At 38.1% G+C, this 21,256-nt stretch overlaps 1 protein-coding gene across 1 annotated transcript in view; it reads right to left on the bottom strand.

Annotated features, from left to right (window-relative positions):
• LOC126482334 (autophagy-related protein 2 homolog A) overlaps positions 1-21,256 on the bottom strand; it is a 485,244-nt gene that overhangs the window by 408,706 nt on the left and 55,282 nt on the right. The window contains exons 3-4 of the mRNA XM_050106397.1: positions 18,175-18,327; positions 12,523-12,625 (exon numbers count right to left, since the gene is read on the bottom strand). Coding sequence (XP_049962354.1) covers positions 12,523-12,625; positions 18,175-18,327 — 256 coding nt within the window. The remainder of the gene's footprint in view (positions 1-12,522; positions 12,626-18,174; positions 18,328-21,256) is intronic.

The following is a 21,256-nucleotide window of genomic DNA, read 5'->3' on the forward strand; positions in this document are numbered from 1 at the left end:
TGTTCAAATGTACACTGCATCACAGCTGGAACCAGACCCCCAAATAGAGGTTTAGGTAGGGACATGTTCCAGTTCTCCAGCAGCTCAGAGGAAACTGGGGTTGGTAATACTGGGAAACTAACAACTCCCACTAACTAACAACTCCCACCAACTAACACAGGTGGGCAGACTGTGCTCTGACAAATATGAACATCAAAACAGAACTGGTGAAGTTGCATTCCGAACAAATATTGCACATTACCCTTAAATGGCCTTTATGCTTGTAGTTATTTTATGAAATGATATTTTGTGGATCTGAGAGCAATGCCATACATGTATATACTTGGGACACAATGTATATTTTATATGCTTGTTGTATCATAATAAGTAGCCATCTAATGTGAATTGGAGGAGGCTTGGGGTAGTACTACCAGACAGTTTTAGTCTCCTTCATAAAATCTAAGGCTATTACATTGTAATATGTTGCCTGTTTGAGAAATTCTGCTCTCAGAGACCCTAAGCTGCATTTGCAATACAGAATGACCCACATTACTCTCATCAAATCTTTATAATTTAAAAACATATCTGCCATTTTCACTCTGGAATGTTGTGAACTGTGTGTAGACAGTAAAAGGAGGCATACAATGTGCTATCTCAGTTGCAGACTTAGTAACTTTTAATTTGAGAAAACAAAATGTAATCAGGCACAATAATAGAATTAGCCAGATTGACCATAACTTGAAACTGGAAAGGTACTCAGTTCTAGGAGTCAAATGTGCATTCAAGATATTCACTTCTTTTGAAATTACTTCTGGTTCCATATAATACTGAAATGAGCAATGAACTGTCTACCTACCTTGCCAATGAAAACTGTATTACTGGTTGTATATTCCATGCAGCATATTGCATAGTACAGCTAGATGCTCATTAAAATTTATTATATTCAAGCGTATTCCTTTTCTTAACAGCTCTAATTTGCTGCTTATTTCAATCAGGTCTTAGTTCAGTGAGGTTCAAAGGCAGTTCTGAATGCACCACTACCAAATAAAAAAATGTCCCATTTTACAGCTAATGTGGCCACTGTGAGGTAATACTTCTAGGAAGCATTATTAACACATAAATGCTAAATGAAATTGTGTTTTAGCTGTAACCCAAATAGTGCCATGTGACTTTCTGAGACCCATATGGTGTGACTGGCAGGAATAGCCCCAATTAAGATACAGGACCTTGTTGACCTTTGAAAATCCTCTTCTATATCATTTAAATTATAAACTGTGAAAGAATATAAAACTAGTATTTAATGACATCTACAGACAAGCAAAACTCAAAATAACAAATAACGAGGTGAAACTAGACATTACACACTGAATACACACATGCTTCCACACACTTTAGACTGCCACCTGTAAGAGATGCATACATGTTTCTAACCCCCCCCCCTCCCTCCCTCCCTCTCCTTCTTCCTCCCCCCCCCCATCTCTCTCTCTCTCTCTCTCTCTCTCTCTCTCTCTCTCAGCATTGCTTTTGGCACATGCAGATACAGGGTACAGTGTCTGCATCTCCTCATCACTGCACACTAGGATGACTGGCAGTATTCTGACTCTTGAACGGCAAACCTTGGCATCAGCTGGTTACCAACTGACAGCAATCTGACCCACACTGTAGCTGTTTTGGCTGCTTCCTGAGTCTGCCACAAGAACATTCTTCCACTTCATCAGCTAGTTCAGCAGTTCACATGCTCAGATACTGCTTAAACTATTCAAGGGCACTACACTGAACAAAGTGGCAATTGCATTTCAGTGTAACTGGAGTGAAAATCTCAAGAATATTATAAGGTCTTTTCTTAAGCAGTTTAAATTTCTTCAACACCAGATTACTCAGACAAACTATGCCACTAACATAATATTTAGACATAACAGCTCTGGTCTTTTTGGACAGCTTACTGGAACAACAACTGGAGGGGTGACTGGTGGTTACAACCCTGTATATTCTTTCCTATATCATTTAATTTGGTTGTTACATTCCGGGTGTGATCACTAGTGCTGCCTCTTGCAAGTGCTGCAATATCAAACAGAGAGGTCATTCATTTTCTGCAAATAATTTCAAAAGGGCTGAATCAGTTGGTATGAAATTTTGTGTTGTCAGCACTTGAATGTATGGAATACATGTGATTGATATATCACGCTTCTTTCAAATGTAGTGACTTATCACCACTTTAATAGAGGAGAACACTCAGTTGTCCATTCCCCTCAGGATAGCCCAGTGTTACCCTTAGCTTGTCAATTTTCTGCTGCTTGCGTACTTATTCCAGCAGTTTAAATGTGAAACTGGAACCCTGGGCGGTAATCAAATCACAGAAGATGGTGAACTAAATTTCAGAACCCATTCCTTAATGAATATATATGCAGTGGTCTTAGCACTATGGTCAGGAATCCATATCATTAACTGATATCTGTCAAAGAGATCTCCAAGAGTCAAAATAAAATAATTCCTATCTCTTGTTTTTGGTACAGGACCTTCAGTACCAAGTCCCACTCATTCAAAAGATCCACATGTTCCTGGTAGTTGTTCTCGAGATGCATTCATTTTGCACATATTACAATACTTCCAGGAATCATACTTCAGAAACGTAACCACTAACATGTGCTTTATGGTGAAGTTATCATGGAAATGGAAGAGGACGTAGCTGAAGATGAAATGGGAGATATGATACTGCGTGAAGAGTTTGACAGAGCACTGAAAGACCTAAGTCGAAACAAGGCCCAGGGAGTAGACAACATTCCATTAGAACTACTGACAGCCTTGGGAGAGCCAGTCCTGACAAAACTCTACCATCTGGTGAGCAAGATGTATGAGACAGGCGAAATTCCCTCAGACTTCAAGAAGAATATAATAAAGTCCAATCCCAAAGAAAGCAGGTGTTGACAGATGTGAAAACTATCTATTACCGAACTATCAGTTTAATAAGTCACAGCTGCGAAATACTGACACGAATTCTTTACAGACGATGGAAAAACTGGTAGGAGCCGACTTCGGGAAAGATCAGTTTGGATTCTGCAGAAATATTGGAACATGTGAGGCAATACTGACTTATCTTAAAAACAGATTAAGGAGAGGCAAACCTACGTTTCTAGCATTTGTAGACTTAGAGAAAGCTTTTGACACGGTTGACTGGAATACTCTCTTTCAAATTCTGAAGGTGGCAGGGGTAAAATACAGGGAGCAAAATGCTATTTACAATTTGTACAGAAACCAGATGGCAGTTATAAGAGTCGAGGGGCATGAAAGTCAGGTGATGCTGAGGGAATTAGATTAGGAAATGAGACACTTAAAGTAGTAAAGGAGTTTTGCTATTTGGGGAGCAAAATAACTGATGATGATAGAAGTATAGAGGATATAAAATGTAGACTGGCAATGGCAAGGAAAGCGTTTCTGAAGAAGAGAAATTTGTTAACATCAAGTATAGATTTAGGTGTCAGGAAGTCGTTTCTGAAAGTATTTGTATGGAGTGTAGCCATGTATGGAAGTGAAACATGGACGATAAATAGTTTAGACAAGAAGAGAACAGAAGCTTTCGAAATGTGGTGCTACAGAAGAATGCTGAAGATTAGATGGGTAGATCACATTACTAATGAGGAGGTATTGAATAGAATTGGGGAGAAGAGGAGTTTGTGGCACAACCTGACTAGAAGAAGGAATCGGTTGGTAGGACATGTTCTGAGGCATCAAGGGATCACCAATTTGGTACTGGAGGGCAGCGTGGAGGGTAAAAATCGTAGAGGGAGACCAAGAGATGAATACACTTAGCAGATTCAGAAGGATGTAGGCTGCAGTAGATACTGGGAGATGATGAAGCTTGCACAGGATAGAGTAGCATGGAGAGCTGCATCAAACCAGTCTCAGGACTGAAGACCACAACAACAACAACAACAACAACAACAACAACATCAGATATTTGCTATTTACAAATTTGTTGGTTTTTTTTCCATTGTACTCTTGTAACAAACTGTTATGACATCTCCTCAGGACTTTTTTTCTTGATCTTTCCTTTCTCAGTGCTTTTGCAGAGTATTCCATGAACAGTTCTCAATTTAGAATGTGATGCTGCAAGTTGGTGTTCTCAAAATTCATCACTTTCTTCTTTTTGTCCACTGTGAAGCATACTCAGACTTTTCTACTTAATCTATCTGCATTTCTATCTCATTTTCTGGTCCAATGAATTACCTAGAACTAATATTCATGTAAATGCAAAGCCTTTCAAGGTAATTAGCTGTTTGAGTCATTCAAGTTCTACAAGCATTTTAGAGCAGCATGATCCTTGATGACCACGAATTCTTGTTGGACAAGAAAACATCAGTTCTAATGTATGCTGTAAACTAGTGCACATAAATCATTCCCTGTTACTGAGTAATGGAATTTGGCTTGATTCAGTAGACAAGGAGTGACTGACTTAGTTTCCTTCACAGCCCTAGTAATGCCTTAGCAACTTTCTCTTTTTGCTATATAGATTTGAGCATGGTTAGCTACCAGGAAATCTAAGCCTAACATATCTTAACAATATCTCATCACACCTTATCATTTTCATTCTGCCCACATTTGCATCATAGCCTACCACAAAGCCAATCACAACTTCCTCATAATTGTACTCTTTGTTCCCATTCAACACCTTGATTATTCAATTTTTTATGTAACCAAATATATTCGTTGAACAGATGGCACCATATCAAAGAAATATGAGCCCGTGTCAGTTAGGAAACGAACATTTCCTCCACAGTTGTTTGCCTTAATAATCAGACATTCAGAACAATTATCAGTGGCAAACTCTTAGTAATTATTGTGTCTTTGGGGTGGACATCATGGTGGTCCTTCTGTAAAATCTGTCATTTAATGAATTCTTTCCAAGATGTTCCATTCTTGGATCTGTACTCCTTTTTCTTGTAATCTTGTGCAATGTGCTCTTCCACTCCACAGGTGAAAGACCAAATTGTTCACTAATAGAATCTGTCCATCATTGTCTGCTCTTATGATAGCTAATTCTCTTTCAGGCTTCAGAAATGCATTACTCTGCACTGCAATTAATCCAAGGTCTCCTCAGTTTTACTAAACAAAACTCTCATCTGTACTACTTTATCAGATGTCTCATACCATACTAATCTAACTAAATAGCTGACACCCCCCATGCAGCCTGTCCAAAATTGCATCTACTATTCTTTGACCAGCTCTGAACAACTACCCTATTGTATATGTCATTCTCACCAAAATCAGATGAGTCAAACTGGAATTATTTTTCCTAATGCCATATGAAAAATGCTAAATGAAATCTGCATCCAACAGTCACATGTGGCATTGTTCCTGGTAAAACCTTATGAGAGTTTTTCTCTTGTACCACTGTGCAAGTTACTTCTCAAAATTCTTCACATGAAGTTCCTTGAATGCACATCATATAAATTAGAAAACCTAGTGCTTCATCTTGGATTCATAATTTTGCCACAGTTATTTCTCCAAGTCACTCCAGGTTCCTAAAGTTGCCACATTTCTAATTTGTTACTTAACTTCTGTCACATCTACTGGTCCTTCATTTGCTTACACTGATGGCTGTTACTAGCTTGACCCATGTCTTGCTTACCTACTCTATATACCACTGCACCTGTCTTTCACTGTTGAATTTCTGAACATAACTGTTGTATTGCAGACTATAAATCAACTCACTGTAATGTGTATCATCATTGCAACTGGAGAACAATGTACTCAGATAGTGAGAATTTGCCATCATTGTCATTTACATGCATATAAAACAAATCCAGAATCTATAACAGCCCTACCTATAATACTGACCATTTTGTTATGTTGCTGAGAGGAAAGTGCTGACAGCAGAATGTTGTCTGTATTAGTTACGCGTTCAGATATCAAATACTATAGCATTCATCAAACCGGAAGGCAGCTCAATTTTGAACTGTTCTATCCATCCCACTCTACTTACCACCAGCTGCCAATGAGATTCTATCTTCCTCTAGATGCTGTAGTGAACCTTTCTGATATCAAGAGGGTACATATATATTTGTCAATGTAGTTTGGGAACATCGTTAACATCTTCTTTGACATTTTCATTTATACGTGTGTTTACCTGTATTCATTTATTCTGGTATTACAGTGACATTTGTTGAATATCAACAGCAATTTTATTCCTTTGTTCTGACTACATCATAACCTTACGATGTGTATTTTAGTTGATAAGAGGAAATATTCACACTTTGTTTCCTTTTTTATTGGTACTATGATTAATATTCATCTCAAGACAAATGCCTTCCATGCTGCTGATTTTGTAAGAATTGAGAGAGACATCTAGTGACCTAACAGCCACCAGGTTAAATCATCCTTTCCAAGAAATGCCATGAGATGGAATTACTATCATATAAATTAATGTTTCAAATGTATGAGCACATTTATCTTTGTTTAAGAATAAAGAAGTCAAAACATGAGATTAACATACAGTATATGTCATGTATTATTTTTTTAAGGCAAGAGTTACCACCATCATCAACAATGAAAATTAATTTGTGTAAAGCAGGAAGCTTAATTTTTACTCACTTAGTATCTTGTGCTGGTTCTGATAAGGTAATGTGTCATGTACTGCTGGTAGTCATTTTATGAAAGACTTATGCATGAACATAGGAACTTTAAAGACACTGAACCAAACAGTAGTTATCATATTTGTATCATTTTTGTGTGATCTATTGCAATTATGTTCAAATGTAAATGTGGTCGATGAACCAAGCTTTAATTTAAATGTTAGATGCACAAACCTGTTCTGAAAGACAGTTAATAAATGATCAGAACTGTACATGCCTCAACTGTACATGCCTCAAGTCGATCATTGTCTAACGTGTACCCATAATCAATCTTTTCAGTCATCATATTATTTCATGCTGATTTTTACCATAAAATAACAGTTGGCACAAATAGCTGTCATTTTAAGCATTAAGGCAATTTCAGTTACCATTAATAGAAGAGTTACATAAGAAACAGTAAAGATAAAATCAAACAATGGAAAATCCAGGAAGGAATATCAACAATACAGGAAAAGGCAATTGCTACTTACCATAAAGATAACACGCTAAGTTGCAGACAGGCACAAATTTAGGAAACTGACACCTAAGGTTTCAGCCTCAGCATGTTATCTTTATGGTAAGTAGCAATCATGTTTTCCTACATTGTTGATAAACAATATAGATAGATATTCAAGGCTGAATAACATTTTAAATAAAAATTCTGATATTTAAAGCTGAGTATTTTACTCTATTTGCCAAAAACCATCTTTTGATATGTAATTTATGTCAGTATTCCATCCTGAATTTTCCATTGTTTAATTTATTACAACATTACATTTCCTCAATTTCACAAATGTTAAGTCATGTGAGGACTTAAATTATCTTTTACTATGCACACTGAGGGCAAATATAACAATAATTACATTCCCATTAACAAATAGTGAACCTCCTTCCTATTTATTTATTTTCATCTAATATTTCTTTTATCAATACAATATATATCATTGACACTGCTGCAAATGCTGACTACTGCAAGTATATGCATTTTCAAGTGCAATCAGCACTACCTTATACGATGAGCACAAGTCCCTGTGGCGAGTACAGAGATTATTCGAAATTCTAGAGATTCCAATTCAAAACAATATGACAACTTCTTTGTGGAAGTAAGAAAGAGCAGGACGCTTCACTTCTAAAAATTGTGCAGTTCTGTAAATATGATGTGTTCTTGGTCTCAACCATACCTTGTATGTTGGGTGACTAACAGTACATAATTTGCTTTGCTCGGCAGCATGTGAAAATAGATTCAATTTTATTTTGCTTTATTTACATATTATCAAGTTCTTCTACTTAAAACCATCTGTGAAGAACAATACAACTGTGTATTTTATTTTCTTTCTGTGTGAGTTCATGTGAAGTCAAAGCTTGTGGAATTCAATTTCACTGTAAACATTTAAGTCAAGCAGCCAAGATCTCTTCAAAAAGAACTCAGATGGGCAGATTGTATACCATGGGGTTGCTGAATGACTGTAAACACATTTTATTACTAATATTTACTCATGCACGGTTACATTAACAGCCCATGCTTGTCTACTAACTTTCGTGCAGACTTCTTAAACTCTGTTTGGTTCTCACAGAGTTTGTCTTAATTAGCAGTCAAAGCCCACCCTCATGGTGACTGCTCACAGTAGAGATGTAAAAGACCATCACGTATAGTGAACATGTACTATTTAGGTGGAAAAGTTGGCTTCTAAAAGGGTTGGTCTGGTTCTTTCATAGTTTTTGTTCCTAATTTAAAAGATGGAAAATTGCTCTGTATCCCACAGTGCGCTCAAAATAATAGTAATATTAATGTTACAGAGGATTTCCTTTGCTTTACCCATCTGATGTTGCAGGATGCTAAAATGTATTTTCCTATCCAGTATAATGTACTTAAGACAGATAGTGCCGATTCCGTTCCCACATATGGCAAAAGCCAGCAACAAAATGGTACTGCAGTTTCAACACCTCCCTTCACCAATACTTAGGAGCAGATAGCTAGATCCTGGCTGGTCATTTCTATTATTCAAGTTAAATATTCTACCACTGTCTGTTCAATATGTCCTGGATAGATCTGGAAGTTATGTTTCTTAACTGTTTTCCCAATAACACATCTGTCTGATCATATAAATATGGCTTTGATTAATAGATTTCAACTTTCACAATTGACATTCACTTCCGTGTAAACACACACTGTATCTGTGTTTCAAGAGGGTTTGCATGTTGCCACTTGCCTTTTGAAATGTCAGTTAATGGGAGAAAGCGATTCTTGTGGAGCGAAGGAAAAGAGGAAGTAATGGATCGATTAGAAAGTTATTCATTTCCTTTACTTAACTGCAAATAAGAGACTTTTACCTTTATTAGGTCAAAAGAAACTGAGAAATACTGGTGTACTTCCTTAGTAACATTGTAGATGTAAACGCATAATTAGCAAAAGCACAAAATCAATGGCTGATGACAAAACTTTTGCTAATCACCTGTAAGGAAACACAAATGTGTGTCTCTTCATTTGGAAACTCTCCAATCATTACACACCTGCAAAATGTTAAACTCCAATAATTTTCCATCAGTGATCACTTCAAATTTTTCCCCAATATGCATGATCTAGCTGGATGTAATAAAAGTTTCCATTTGCAGTAATTGGCAAGGATAACATTTGTACACTTGTCTTCCTCCTTCTCCACTGTAAAAGTTCACTGCCATATTTTAGAAACATGTACTCTCTCTTTACTAAAAACTTTACAAAGGTATTGGTATTTGATAAACACTGAAGCAACTATTGTAATGAAAAGTCAGAAGTTAATTTCCAGATAGCCTTTCCGTAAATCCACATACACCGATATTTTAGAATGATATCCTTTAACTTAACCCCAATCCAAGGTATCTTACAGAGAAGTGTGCACTGACATACTGCGATTTCCATGGAATCTCTTGAGGACTCTTAAACACGAATTTAATATTCACTGGAGATATGTTACATGATTATGTTAAATTAAGAGACTTCAGTAAATCCATTAGATATGTTGCATGAAAAGAATATTAATCTGTTCAACTCCTAAACTCCTACAAATATTGCAATTGATTAAGAATATATCCACATTTGTGTGAAAATGGAATGAGTGTATTACGGTTTACTGACTGTTGAGGCTGTGTGAGTTGGATGCAAGTAGGTATTGTAATCTAAAGTCCTTGGTGGAATATAAATACAGAAAGGAGTAAAGTTAACAACTCAATTATCCAGTGAGTTACTATCTTCAGTCTTTCCATTGTTTGTAGATGTAAAGGAGAAGTGCTGAAAGCCTAGCAGTCATATGCACCACAAAAAAAGTTTATTCAAAGTTTGTAGTGGGACTACATCAGTATAAAGTGATGTATTACATGCTTGTCCATGTGTTATGGCTGGTACCAAAAGTATTAAGCATGATAAGAAAGTGAACAGCAAAAGAAACGAAAGAGCAAATATGGGGCATTTGTAGCACCTAACATGTGAAAATGACAGCAAAAATCAGTTTTGAATAGTTGATTTTTGTCTTCTGTAAGTCATGTCTCATATAAAAGTGGTAAATGTCTTGCAGGTTTTATATTTCAGTGACATAACTCATCACAATCAGTTGCTACTGAGACTGTACAAAGGTACTCAGGTTTAAATAGCAAGTAAATCATGACAGTTGCAAAATTATTGGTCAAGCAGTATTTCACACAAACGGAAGCCTTGCATATGTGATGGCCATTGTTGCAAATGTAATAACTATGAAGGTCTTATTTTTGTACCAATTTTGCTGTCTCACATATTACAACATTAACACTTTTTTTAAACATGTAACCGTTTTTGACATAGTTCCCTATCCATAAAGATGGTACAAAGGTGTACGACAGTAGGGAAAGAAGAGGGAACATCAATTACAAAAACTGCAAAATTAATTTTAAGAAATATTCATACACGAAGTGTGCACTGAGCATGCAATATGACAAAACCTATTGCAGAGCAACAAAGATTACAGCAATGTGCACAGTAAATGAAGATCTATCTACAGCTACCTCACAATATCACTGTGGACCATTTCTTAAATGTGGCAGAACAGCAGCAGTCTAGGATTGGTAGGCAACTGTTTTCTGGTTTATCTGGCACTATGACCTATGTAAGAGTTACGTGAAAGACAGAAGTGAAACAAAAAACAAACTTTGTTGAAATGAGAATCTTTATGTGAAGTTTACAAATCAAGAAGCAAGTGATTTTTACAATTCTTACAGAAAAACTGTTTCTGGGATTGTGATACAGAGTGTAGCTAGACTGGCCCCTACCTATGGCACAGAAAGGTGCAAAACTGACTGGACAGTATAACAAGAAAGAAATGCAGTTTCAGAATTAACCAGGATAGGTACAGGAGAGTTCTTTTATCCCCCATGTTCTGTGTCATCAAAGTAGAACCATAAGGAAATGACTGCTACCAAACATACGTCTACACTAAGGCAGCTTATGTGGCAACAGTGCATTTGGTTCAAACTGCTGCTGCCGACACAGTTTGCTCATATTTAACTGTGGATTTCCTGCCATTCCTGTGGCAATATAGGATCTCCAAATGTGGCACTTGGGCACTAAAGCAGATATAATATTTGACCTAACATTTCCTATTTCTGACAAACACATGACAATGGAGAAAGCAAGCAAAAAAGGTGTGGGGAATATGTAACTTACTTGCTCCTCCAGTCAGTACTTTTGCTGTCCTCAAGTTTCAGTTAGTACAATTTGTTATGTAAGTAAAAAAGAATCCAAGACCAAGTCTTTTGCGGCTGATTAATAATAATATGCAAGTCATTAAGCATTTCACATATAGATAGTTATACTCTGTTAATCTAAGTTGAATCCTTGTCTATACAAACACATGCTCTTCAGTTGGTCATTGGACTTCAATGACATAATGAGTCTGCTTCACTCAAAGCAGAGAAATGCAAAGCAAAATTATAATATGTATGCAATTTCTGGAAAGGGATGTTTCCTCAACTCGTAATTATAACCATTTTTCTCTTATTTCTAATCAATAATTTATGCACTATTATATAATTTATGAGAAGCAAATAAAATCTGTTATGTAGTGCAATATTTTCCATCAACATTATTTCATTTAATTAACATTTTCAATATTGCTTCATTTTTTAAATCTACTCACAAAATTACAAAATTTTCTAAATATCTGTGTAAAAAAAAAACTGGAGACAGGTAGTTTTATTGGGGGACAGGGTGGGGGGGGGGGGGGAGTGGAAGGGAGGGAGGGGGAAGCTTTGGCCATTCTGCTTGGGGCACAGGATCACCTCAGTACAGTTTGCCGGTTACTAATATTTTAGAAGACTAATATCCTCCTCCAGAACACAGACGGCATAGATTATAGATTCAATACCTTCTTTTTAAAGCTAAGAAACATGATATTAACATGTACCATGCTTCCAAAGTTACATTGGAATATCTTCGGTTCTTAAAACTTGCACTGCACAAGTAGCTGCAAAAAATTAAATTTACAAACTGAGGCAGTACTGTCAGTATATGTTACCCCATATATTAGTTTTTTTTTTTTAATTTGTATTGCTTAGCAATTATTATTATTCACTCTGAGGTTAGATGACATTGCATGCTTCTTTAGCTACACTCACTAAAACCTTTATTCTTCAGCTGTAATTATTATACCAGGTATCAATTGCCAACAAGATCTTCACACTGCAATAGGAGATGTAAAATAAAGAATGGAAACAGTATTTCTGCTCTTTGTGCCACAAATTAATCATTCTATTGAATGAAATATTCAGAAATTTAGATATTTATGTAGTTATCTTTTACTAGCTCCACCTACAGTAAGATAAAATGTAAGTTTAATTAATACACTCAAAGACAAAGTGCCAAGAAGTACCATTTACGCAAACTCAGAAGAAGAGTAAATGAAACCAAAACATGCATAACAAAACTTACTTTTTGATCCTAATTTCAAGAGCCACACCAGAACTGCTTTCTTTTGGAACATGTTCAAGTCTTATAACAGTAGAAAGAAACTTCACTTTCACACGGCTCAGTACTGTGAGAGATAAAGGAAAATTCATGTTACAAGGTGAGATACAGATATGCACAACAGATTTAGAGAAAGAATATACCAACAGAATTCATTTATATAAATCTATAAATTTACATAAAAGATTAGCCCCTAAACTGTTTCAGTTCAGGAAATATTTGAATTCCCCAGTATTCTAGTCTGTGAGTATAAACTGTGTGGAAGATATGGATTTCGGATAACTGTAAAATTTTGTCAGTAAATCACGTAAAACAACATTGGTCAGGAAGTTACAAATAGTGCACCTTCTTGATGCATCCTTCCTTTTCTTTGTGGCTACAACATATGTTGGAAAATTTCTTTTAATAAGACAGAAAGGACCAAAAGGACCATCATTTTTTGACTCATCCTCATTTTCAAGATCTATCTTGCACACCTGGTTGGTACCTTAGAACCAATCTGGTATGAGTGTGTATGTTTTATGTGTGTACGACGGTTATTGTAAGAGTCATGGTAACAAATTAAAAAATTCTGAATGATGCAAATGGAAGTTTATTCATAAGTAAACGTTACATGTAAGGATACCGGATGAACACACACACCACCATAAAGATATACCACTAGAAAAAAGATTTAGAAAAGGTTGACATTGCAAACATGGTTTACTGCCAACTGCAACAGTACACAATAATACATCACAAAATATGCCCATTCCATGGCATCGGCGGTCTCCCCGGATTTGAAAAGGAGACCATAGTGAGTGCTGAGCAGCCATTCCAGATGGATGTTACCCGACTTGATTAACACTCTTACGAAAAGATTGCAGTTCACAGTGGAAGGAATGTACAACAATGCCACTAGGAGCTTGTGGAAGCGGCACGAAACACTGCTCTATTGTATCGAATGAGTGCTTGGTGGGTAGATGCATTCAGGCATGACAGAGCTGCAACGGCCAACATGCACCGATCCGGGCAGCCTGTCGGTGTGCATACAAATTGTGCTCATACCCAGATCACCCAATGCTTGAAGAATGACAGGAGATGGATGTTGGAGGAATTACACCACCACACTGATATTGAGACGACAACAATCTACAGGATTTTATGTTATGCTTCATGCACTAAGTGACATGGAAAAGTAGACACATTATGAAACTTGTGAGAATTGTCACTATAGATTAATTCTGAGCCAGGGCCTATGAACCAGAAATGAAATGCCAGTCCACAGAACGGTGTCATCCAAGTTCACCACACAGGCATAAATTTCATTGCAATTCCTCTCCTCTCAAACTAATGGTCATCATAGCCTATGATATCAGAGGTTCGATTTTGTGCCATTTTGTCCCACATGGACAAACTTTTAATCAAATGGACAAACTTTTAATGTGCTGTACTACTGTCACACTTTCCTGCAACACCACCTACAACAGGCTATTAGGGAAAAATGTCCTGAATGTCTACATGATGCACTGATTCTTCAGAACAATGTGAGAACCCATAATATGGCAGTGCATGTGTGGAATCTGCTTGTGTGATGGAGATGGGAAAAACTGGGGCATCCACCAAACTTATCTCCTTGCAATTATGACATCGCACTAAATCTGAAAGAGCCAATGCATGGAACACACTTTCAAGCAGGTGAAGGCACAGCCACAACAGTGATGCTCGAGATCTGGCGATTTGCTCATGGTGAGGCCACAGTTATTTGTCATCTTTCACAGCCTTGTCAGTGTATGATGGATTTGTTGGGAAACTATTTCAACGGACTCTGAGATGTCACAGATCCTTGTTCCTGTTCTGTACTATTGTGTACTGTTCCAATTGACAGTACAACACATTTGAAATGACAAAATTTGTTTTGTCGCTTCCTAAGCTATATCTTTATGGCAGTATGTTTGTTCATCCATCTGCCTACATGTACTGTTTATATATGAACTAACTTTCCATTTGGATATTTGAGGAATTTTTAATTCGCCATTTGCATCTCTAAGAATTTTTTTAATTCATTACCATTTTTGAGACAGGCAAAAAGTTGCCATGACTTTTGCAATGACCCTCATATTTTACTTTAGCTCATCAATGGATAATTCCGAAACTAGCAAGTGTTGTTTTTCTTTTGTGTGCGCTTACCGACAACTCAACATTTCTGCTTTTTGGTGAGTGGTCTCCTTTAATCCAACAGTAGCGATGGGGTTCAGGAAGGCAGGACAAGTTAACAAAGAGTAAAAAAGAATGTGGGAGCATCAGTGCCACAAACTCCACCCCAGAAACAGACAGCATCAGTTTAGAAATTTACCGGGTACTACAGTGAGCTATCCATTGTAAGAATGCCAGTCTGCACCCATGCAGTGACATGGCCAGATGCTAGTTGTAAGCACTGCTATGTATGACACTGCGCAAATGGAAGTGTGTGCTATCATATACAGTCCAGGTTTATTTGTACCCCGCAACTGGTAACCCCACTGTGGAAATAGAAACTTTGTGAGTACATGATGCAAATTCTAATCATCCACACAAGACTTGAGTGCTAACAATCCACAGAAGATGAGAATATCGATGGCCTGCAAGCATCAAATTTGGATTTGGAACAACTGAGAACGCGGGTACAAGAGTGAGTGTCAGCTCCAGAATTACCAGCTACAAGAACAGCAACAACTGCCATACCAGCAGCAAGAATTCCTCCAGAAGCAATAGTGACTGCACCAGGAGAAGATGAATGTCTTAAACACAAAATACTAAGAGCAACAGCAGATACCACAATATGCTACATCAGCTGTTCTAATGATAGAGTGCATAGTTCAACTGTTACATGCTAGCAGTAGTTAAGGCCACGCTGTGGCATCCAGGAGCAAAGCACCTCCCCTCTGGACCTATTGCCCGACCCTATGGTTCAGTCACATCAAGAACAGTTTCACCAGAGATGACATAATGAAGTGAGTGAGGTGATTGTGAAACTGCCAACAAAAGATCAGTTTGCAATGTGGTGTTCCAAAGTACTTGCTATATGCCAGAGTTAAATGTGATGCTCCAAATTATGTGACAGGGACAGGAGCTTACGTCCAGTTTTAATAAATACACTGATGAGCCAGAACATTACGAGCATCTCCTTAATAACGTGTTGGTCCATCTTTCAAACACAATACAGCAATGATTCTGTATCGTCAACATCTGAGAAGTCCTCGGTAAGCTTCCAGTGGTATATGGCACCAGATGTCTATGCATAGCTTACATAATTGCCATAAATAATGGGCCGGTGGTCTCAGGAAGTAGAGCTGATGCCCTACAGTGTCCCAGTTGTGTTCCAGTGAGTTCCAATCAAGCAACTTTGGTGGCTTTGTGACACAGACAGTTATCCTGTGCTGAAAGATGCCATCACTGTGAGGGTAGAAATCAAGTATGAAGGGATGCACATGGCCCATAATAATGTTCACATAGTCCACAGCTTCACCAAAGGCAGTGCTGCAGTGCTAACAAAGGTTCCTGTCAGATCACCGAAGGTAAGTGCTCTCAGGCACGGCTAGCACTCTGATGGGTGACCGTCCAGGTCTATCAAGTGTTGTTGGCAAGCACCATACACTCAGCCCTTGTGAGGCAAATTGAGGAACTGCTTGACAGAGAAGTAGCAGCTTCAGTGACAAATACTGAGAACAGCTGGGACAGCAATGTGCTGACCACGTGCCCCTCCATATCCACATCCAGTGATGCCTATCAGCTGAGGATGACACAGCAGTCAGTCGGCACGATTGGGCTTTCCAAGGCCTATTTAGACAGAGTTTAGTTTTTGGTCCACAGCTTCATGATGCCTTCCAGCAGGTCTTATGGAAGCACAGGAGAGAGTACCTCACAGCATAATATTGTCCTACAAGCCTGCGTCTGTGGAGTGGTGGATGTGTCAAGCAGCCATTCACCTGGATGACAGCACATACCAACATGACCACTGATCTGCTACAACAATAGTATGCTGACATGAAGAACTCTGGCAAAGTGCAGATTGTTACGACCCATTGCCTGAGAACTGATCTCCTACAACAATAAATGTGGTTCACCCAACCAGGCGACACTTTTCCTTTCATCTACAGGCCAATCTTGATGACCCCACACCCAATGCAATCTTAATTGACGATGTTACTGGGCCAACACAGAAACACACAGGGTTTATCTGCTGTGAAAACCCAGAGTCGACAGTGTGTACTGAACAGTTCTTCTGAAAAATTGTACCTGCACTGTACTCTGCAGTCAGATCTGCCACAGATCGCATCACTCCTGCTTTAAAGAACTGAAAACAATCCAACCTCCACATTCTGTGATGAATAGTGGGTATCAAACACCCTGTCGTCTCCTTGATGTTTCACTGTCCTTCAACCATAAATTGTAACATCAGTAGCCAGCAAATGGGTGATCAGCTTTTTTGTTTCTGAGATGCTCGTTCTCAGGCAATGGGTTGTAACAATCTGTACTTTGTCAGAGTTCTTCATGTCAGCATACTTCCCCATTTGGGCTTGCATTGTCACTAGAAGGATGTCTCATTTGTGTTTGCTCTACTCATATAATTTCCTTACAGCATCATGTCCCCAAAGCCCCATTAGGCAGCATTCAATCTTGCAGTAGGCAGTGGTCATAACAATTTGGCTTTTCAATGAGTTTCCAGAATGAGATTTTCACTCTGCAGCGGAGTGTGCGCTGATATGAAACTTCCTGGCAGATTAAAACTGTGTGCCCGACCGAGACTCGAACTCGGGACCTTTGCCTTTCGTGAAAGCCATGTCTCCGCAATATCCTTTCTTTCAGGAGTGCTAGTTCTGCAAGGTTCGCAGGAGAGCTTCTGTAAAGTTTGGAAGGTAGGAGACAAGATACTGGCAGAAGTAAAGCTGTAAGTACCGGGCGTGAGTCATGCTTCGGTAGCTCAGATGGTAGAACCCTTGCCCGCGAAAGGCAAAGGTCCCGAGTTCGAGTCTCGGTCGGGCAAACAGTTTTAATCTGCCAGGAAGTTTTCAATGAGTGTTATATGTCAGCAATCTTACCACAAGGAAATAACTCATTTGATGGTCAGAAACTCTCAGGCGAATGTTACATTTGCTGCTCATTAATTTTCACAAGAAATCTCTTTCACTACTTGAGTACCCCAAAATGGCATTAGAGAAGAACAGATAATCAGTTTTTTGTGGCCATATTTTCAAAAGACTGCTATCGATTACCTTCTCCTACACAAAATAGCCATTGCCTGACTGCAAGTTGGCCTTACAATGAGCCTTGTCTGATGATAATATCATCTACTATTCAATCACCACCAACTAAAGATTTTGACAAATTGAAACGTTTCTAACTGAACTGCAATCAGTAACTAATCTGGCTTGCTTTCTCATTCTATTTGTTCTCAACTATTACAATACACTGAACAGCTGTGAACCTTCTTTTACACTTAGAAGTGAGATGTTAAAGGTATCCTTGCACTTTTGATTAAGGGGTGCCTTTGTTTCATAGTTTCTACTTCCTAGAAGAAAAATGTCTCATCTTTTCATGAAAGAATAGTAAAAGTAATGAGATTGCATTTTAATTTGCCTGTGATAGCGAACTTACTTGAATCAATTGTCTGAGCGAACAGTTCCAGCCCTTCAAGTGGTTGAGCTTCGTCTGTACTTTTTCCATCTGGAGACGCTTGTTTCAGACATTCTTCAGCTAACTGCATGCTGCTTGTCATGCTGCTCCACATTGATTCGAACATGGACGTACCTACAAATTAATTTAAAAAGTTCCAAGTACATATTTTTCACTTCTCTAAAGCTATACCATATACATCTATCACATCATACACCTCAATGATATAAACACCATTAATTTAGCATTGAATGATGTTTACATCATTGCAGGAAAACAAAGATGAGTTTTAAAAAACAAAAACAGAGTATGCTGATACACTGATAAGTCTGTCCTTTCGGAAAAAGCACAACTTGTTATATGCCTTTGCCCATCACTATATTCTTATCACTATTTAAATTTTCTAGCAGCAACAAGTTTCACTTTCTTCAATAGAAATGTGTAGTGCTACGTTCACAATCAGGCTGCCAAAAATGTTGAATCGTGAATCTGTTTCTTCACCAAGCAATGTAACATTCAACACACAAAACTGCTTGATGTCCTTTCCACACTTCATATATACTTACACGAACAATAACTTCACCTCATCAAAAGAGTTGTGTCACTAAAGTTGTTGCAATAGGTTCAAAAAGTGAAAAATAGATTGCAGTAAAGTAGTGCTTTGGAAAAATTTCATATAATTTATTATAATCTAATAGCTTTCACATTGTGTGCTAAGCAGACACCTGAAGTCTTATAAACAACATCAATAATTTAATTCGCCATTTGCATCTCTAAGAATTTTTTTAATTCATTACCATTTTTGAGACAGACAAAAGTTGCCATGACTTTTGCAATGACCCTCATATTTTACTCTAGCTTCCACATATATTTGCTCTGTGATATGGCTCAAGAGTTCTATTCAAAGTCAGTACCATTCCTGAGAAACAGCTGTGTGGAGGCAAGATGAGCTAGGAGGCTACTGTTTTTGCAGACATTCTCAACAGGGTTTAGATCTGGACATCTCATTGGCCAGTGGATGTAGTGTGTATTCACCCATCACAAGAGCTCAATGTGGATAGACATAATTGTCCATCAATTACAGTTTGGGACCAAACTGCACCTCATTCAGTCATACATGCAGTTGCAGTAATTCATTCCAGTACCTTTGGGTGTTAACAGAAATCTCCTTGTCAATAATAAGGATGAGAAGCTCAGTACATCTGCATGTGCGTCCCACCATTAGAACCTAACCACCATGAAACTGTCTCCCTCCATCATTCTTTTTATTTTGTAGCTATCAATTCCCCTTCATATTAATTTGCAACAAAAATCATTATAGCATCAATGGCAGGATTCATACAATGAATGGGCCATCTTTGCATTATTGTGAGTGGGACAGATAATGTTGATGTCTAGTGTGTATACCAACTGCTCAACTCTGCCAACACATTTCCTCAAGATCTGTAACTCCCATGGCAGATGGATGTTAGACAGACAATTGTCATGCCACCAACTGCTTCATTTCACCATGCTGTTAAGAGTAGATACTGACCCTGATGTGGATTGGTTCCTCTCAGTTAACATTGTATTTGTTTAAAACCTACAAATTCTGTGTCTCAACTGTCAGAAAAGCTCTGAAATTACATTTGGTTGCTCAGTCAAAGATACTATAACTGCACTGTGCACCCAACCTACATCACGGTGTCCAGCAATTCTACATTGCAAACAAGTCCAAATATCCCCATCCCCTCCCCCATGAACCACAGACCTTGCAGAGTCGGGATGGCTTGTATGCCTCAGTGATACTAATAGCCATACCATAGATACAACCACAGTTAGTTAGTTTAGTTAATTAGTTTAGTTAGTTAGTTGCATGTTCCATGGGTTATTTGCATGATAAATCAATGATGTGGAATGGGTCATTTTACATTCACATCACAAATTAATTTATACATGTGGCTACATGCTGAGCATTTGTAAGTGCCTAAAAAAAACAGATTTGACTTAGTAATTCCTATCCTCCACATTTTACATATTACAGTAGTAGAAATTCTTCTATGACATAGGAGTTGTCAAGGAGAAACTTTTTCAATTTGTTTTCAAATTTTGCTTTGCTATTTGTCAGACATTTTATGTCATTGGCTAAGTTGTCAAAAATTTCAGCTGCAGCACTGTGCACCCCTTTTTTTGCTAAAGACAACCTTAATGTGGAGTAATGAATGCCATTTTTTCCTTCTGGTATTGTAATTATGTACATCACTGTTCCCTTTGAACTGCAGTAGATTATTTACAACAGACTTCATGAGGAAATAAATACACTGTGAAGCAGTAATCAGGCTGTGGAGGGGTACCTGTGGTGAGACCAGACAAATCTTAGAGTGGAGCAGCAGCATTTTCAGTTTTGCTTGTTTTTTTTTGTTTTGTTTTGTTTGGCTTTAGGGCACAAAACAACTGGAGTCATACGTGCCCAAGTCAAAACTATAGAACACGAAGACAGAGAGGAGTTAAAAAATGATAATATGTCAGTCCCAATTGACATAATAGAAGACAACTAAAAACAGGCAGGTGAAAAAAGGACTAAAAAAGACACCATACTGAAACAGAGGTCCCAAACTAAAAATTAAATGGCCTTCACCATATTGCTTTGGTGGATAAAAAGTAAGACAGGGTCGACACCCCACGCGTCATTTGCTAACTCAGCTGGCAAACTCAAATGGGAACGTAAAAGGTAAAAATATGGACATTCCATCAGGAAGTGGCGGACAGTTAAAACTCGGGCACAATGTGTACAAAGTGGCGGGATAATGCCTCTTAGCAAATGACGATTGCTAGAAAGGCAGTGCCCAATATGTAGCCGAGCTAAAATAATCTCCTCCTGGCAGGAGGGCTGAGAGCAGGTCATCCAAGCCACTGGGAGAGGCTTAATAAGCAGGAGCTTCTTCCTGTGAAGGGAGGACCATTGGCGATGTCAAAGGGACACCACCTCCTGACAGATGGCAACTTAGAGATCATTGGAGGGAATATAGGTACTCGCGGGCTGAGGTATGAGGACAGCAGCTTTGGCAGCAGCATCGGCAGCCTC

This window comes from Schistocerca serialis, chromosome 5 (genome assembly GCF_023864345.2).
Source record: "Schistocerca serialis cubense isolate TAMUIC-IGC-003099 chromosome 5, iqSchSeri2.2, whole genome shotgun sequence".
NCBI lineage: Eukaryota > Metazoa > Arthropoda > Insecta > Orthoptera > Acrididae > Schistocerca > Schistocerca serialis.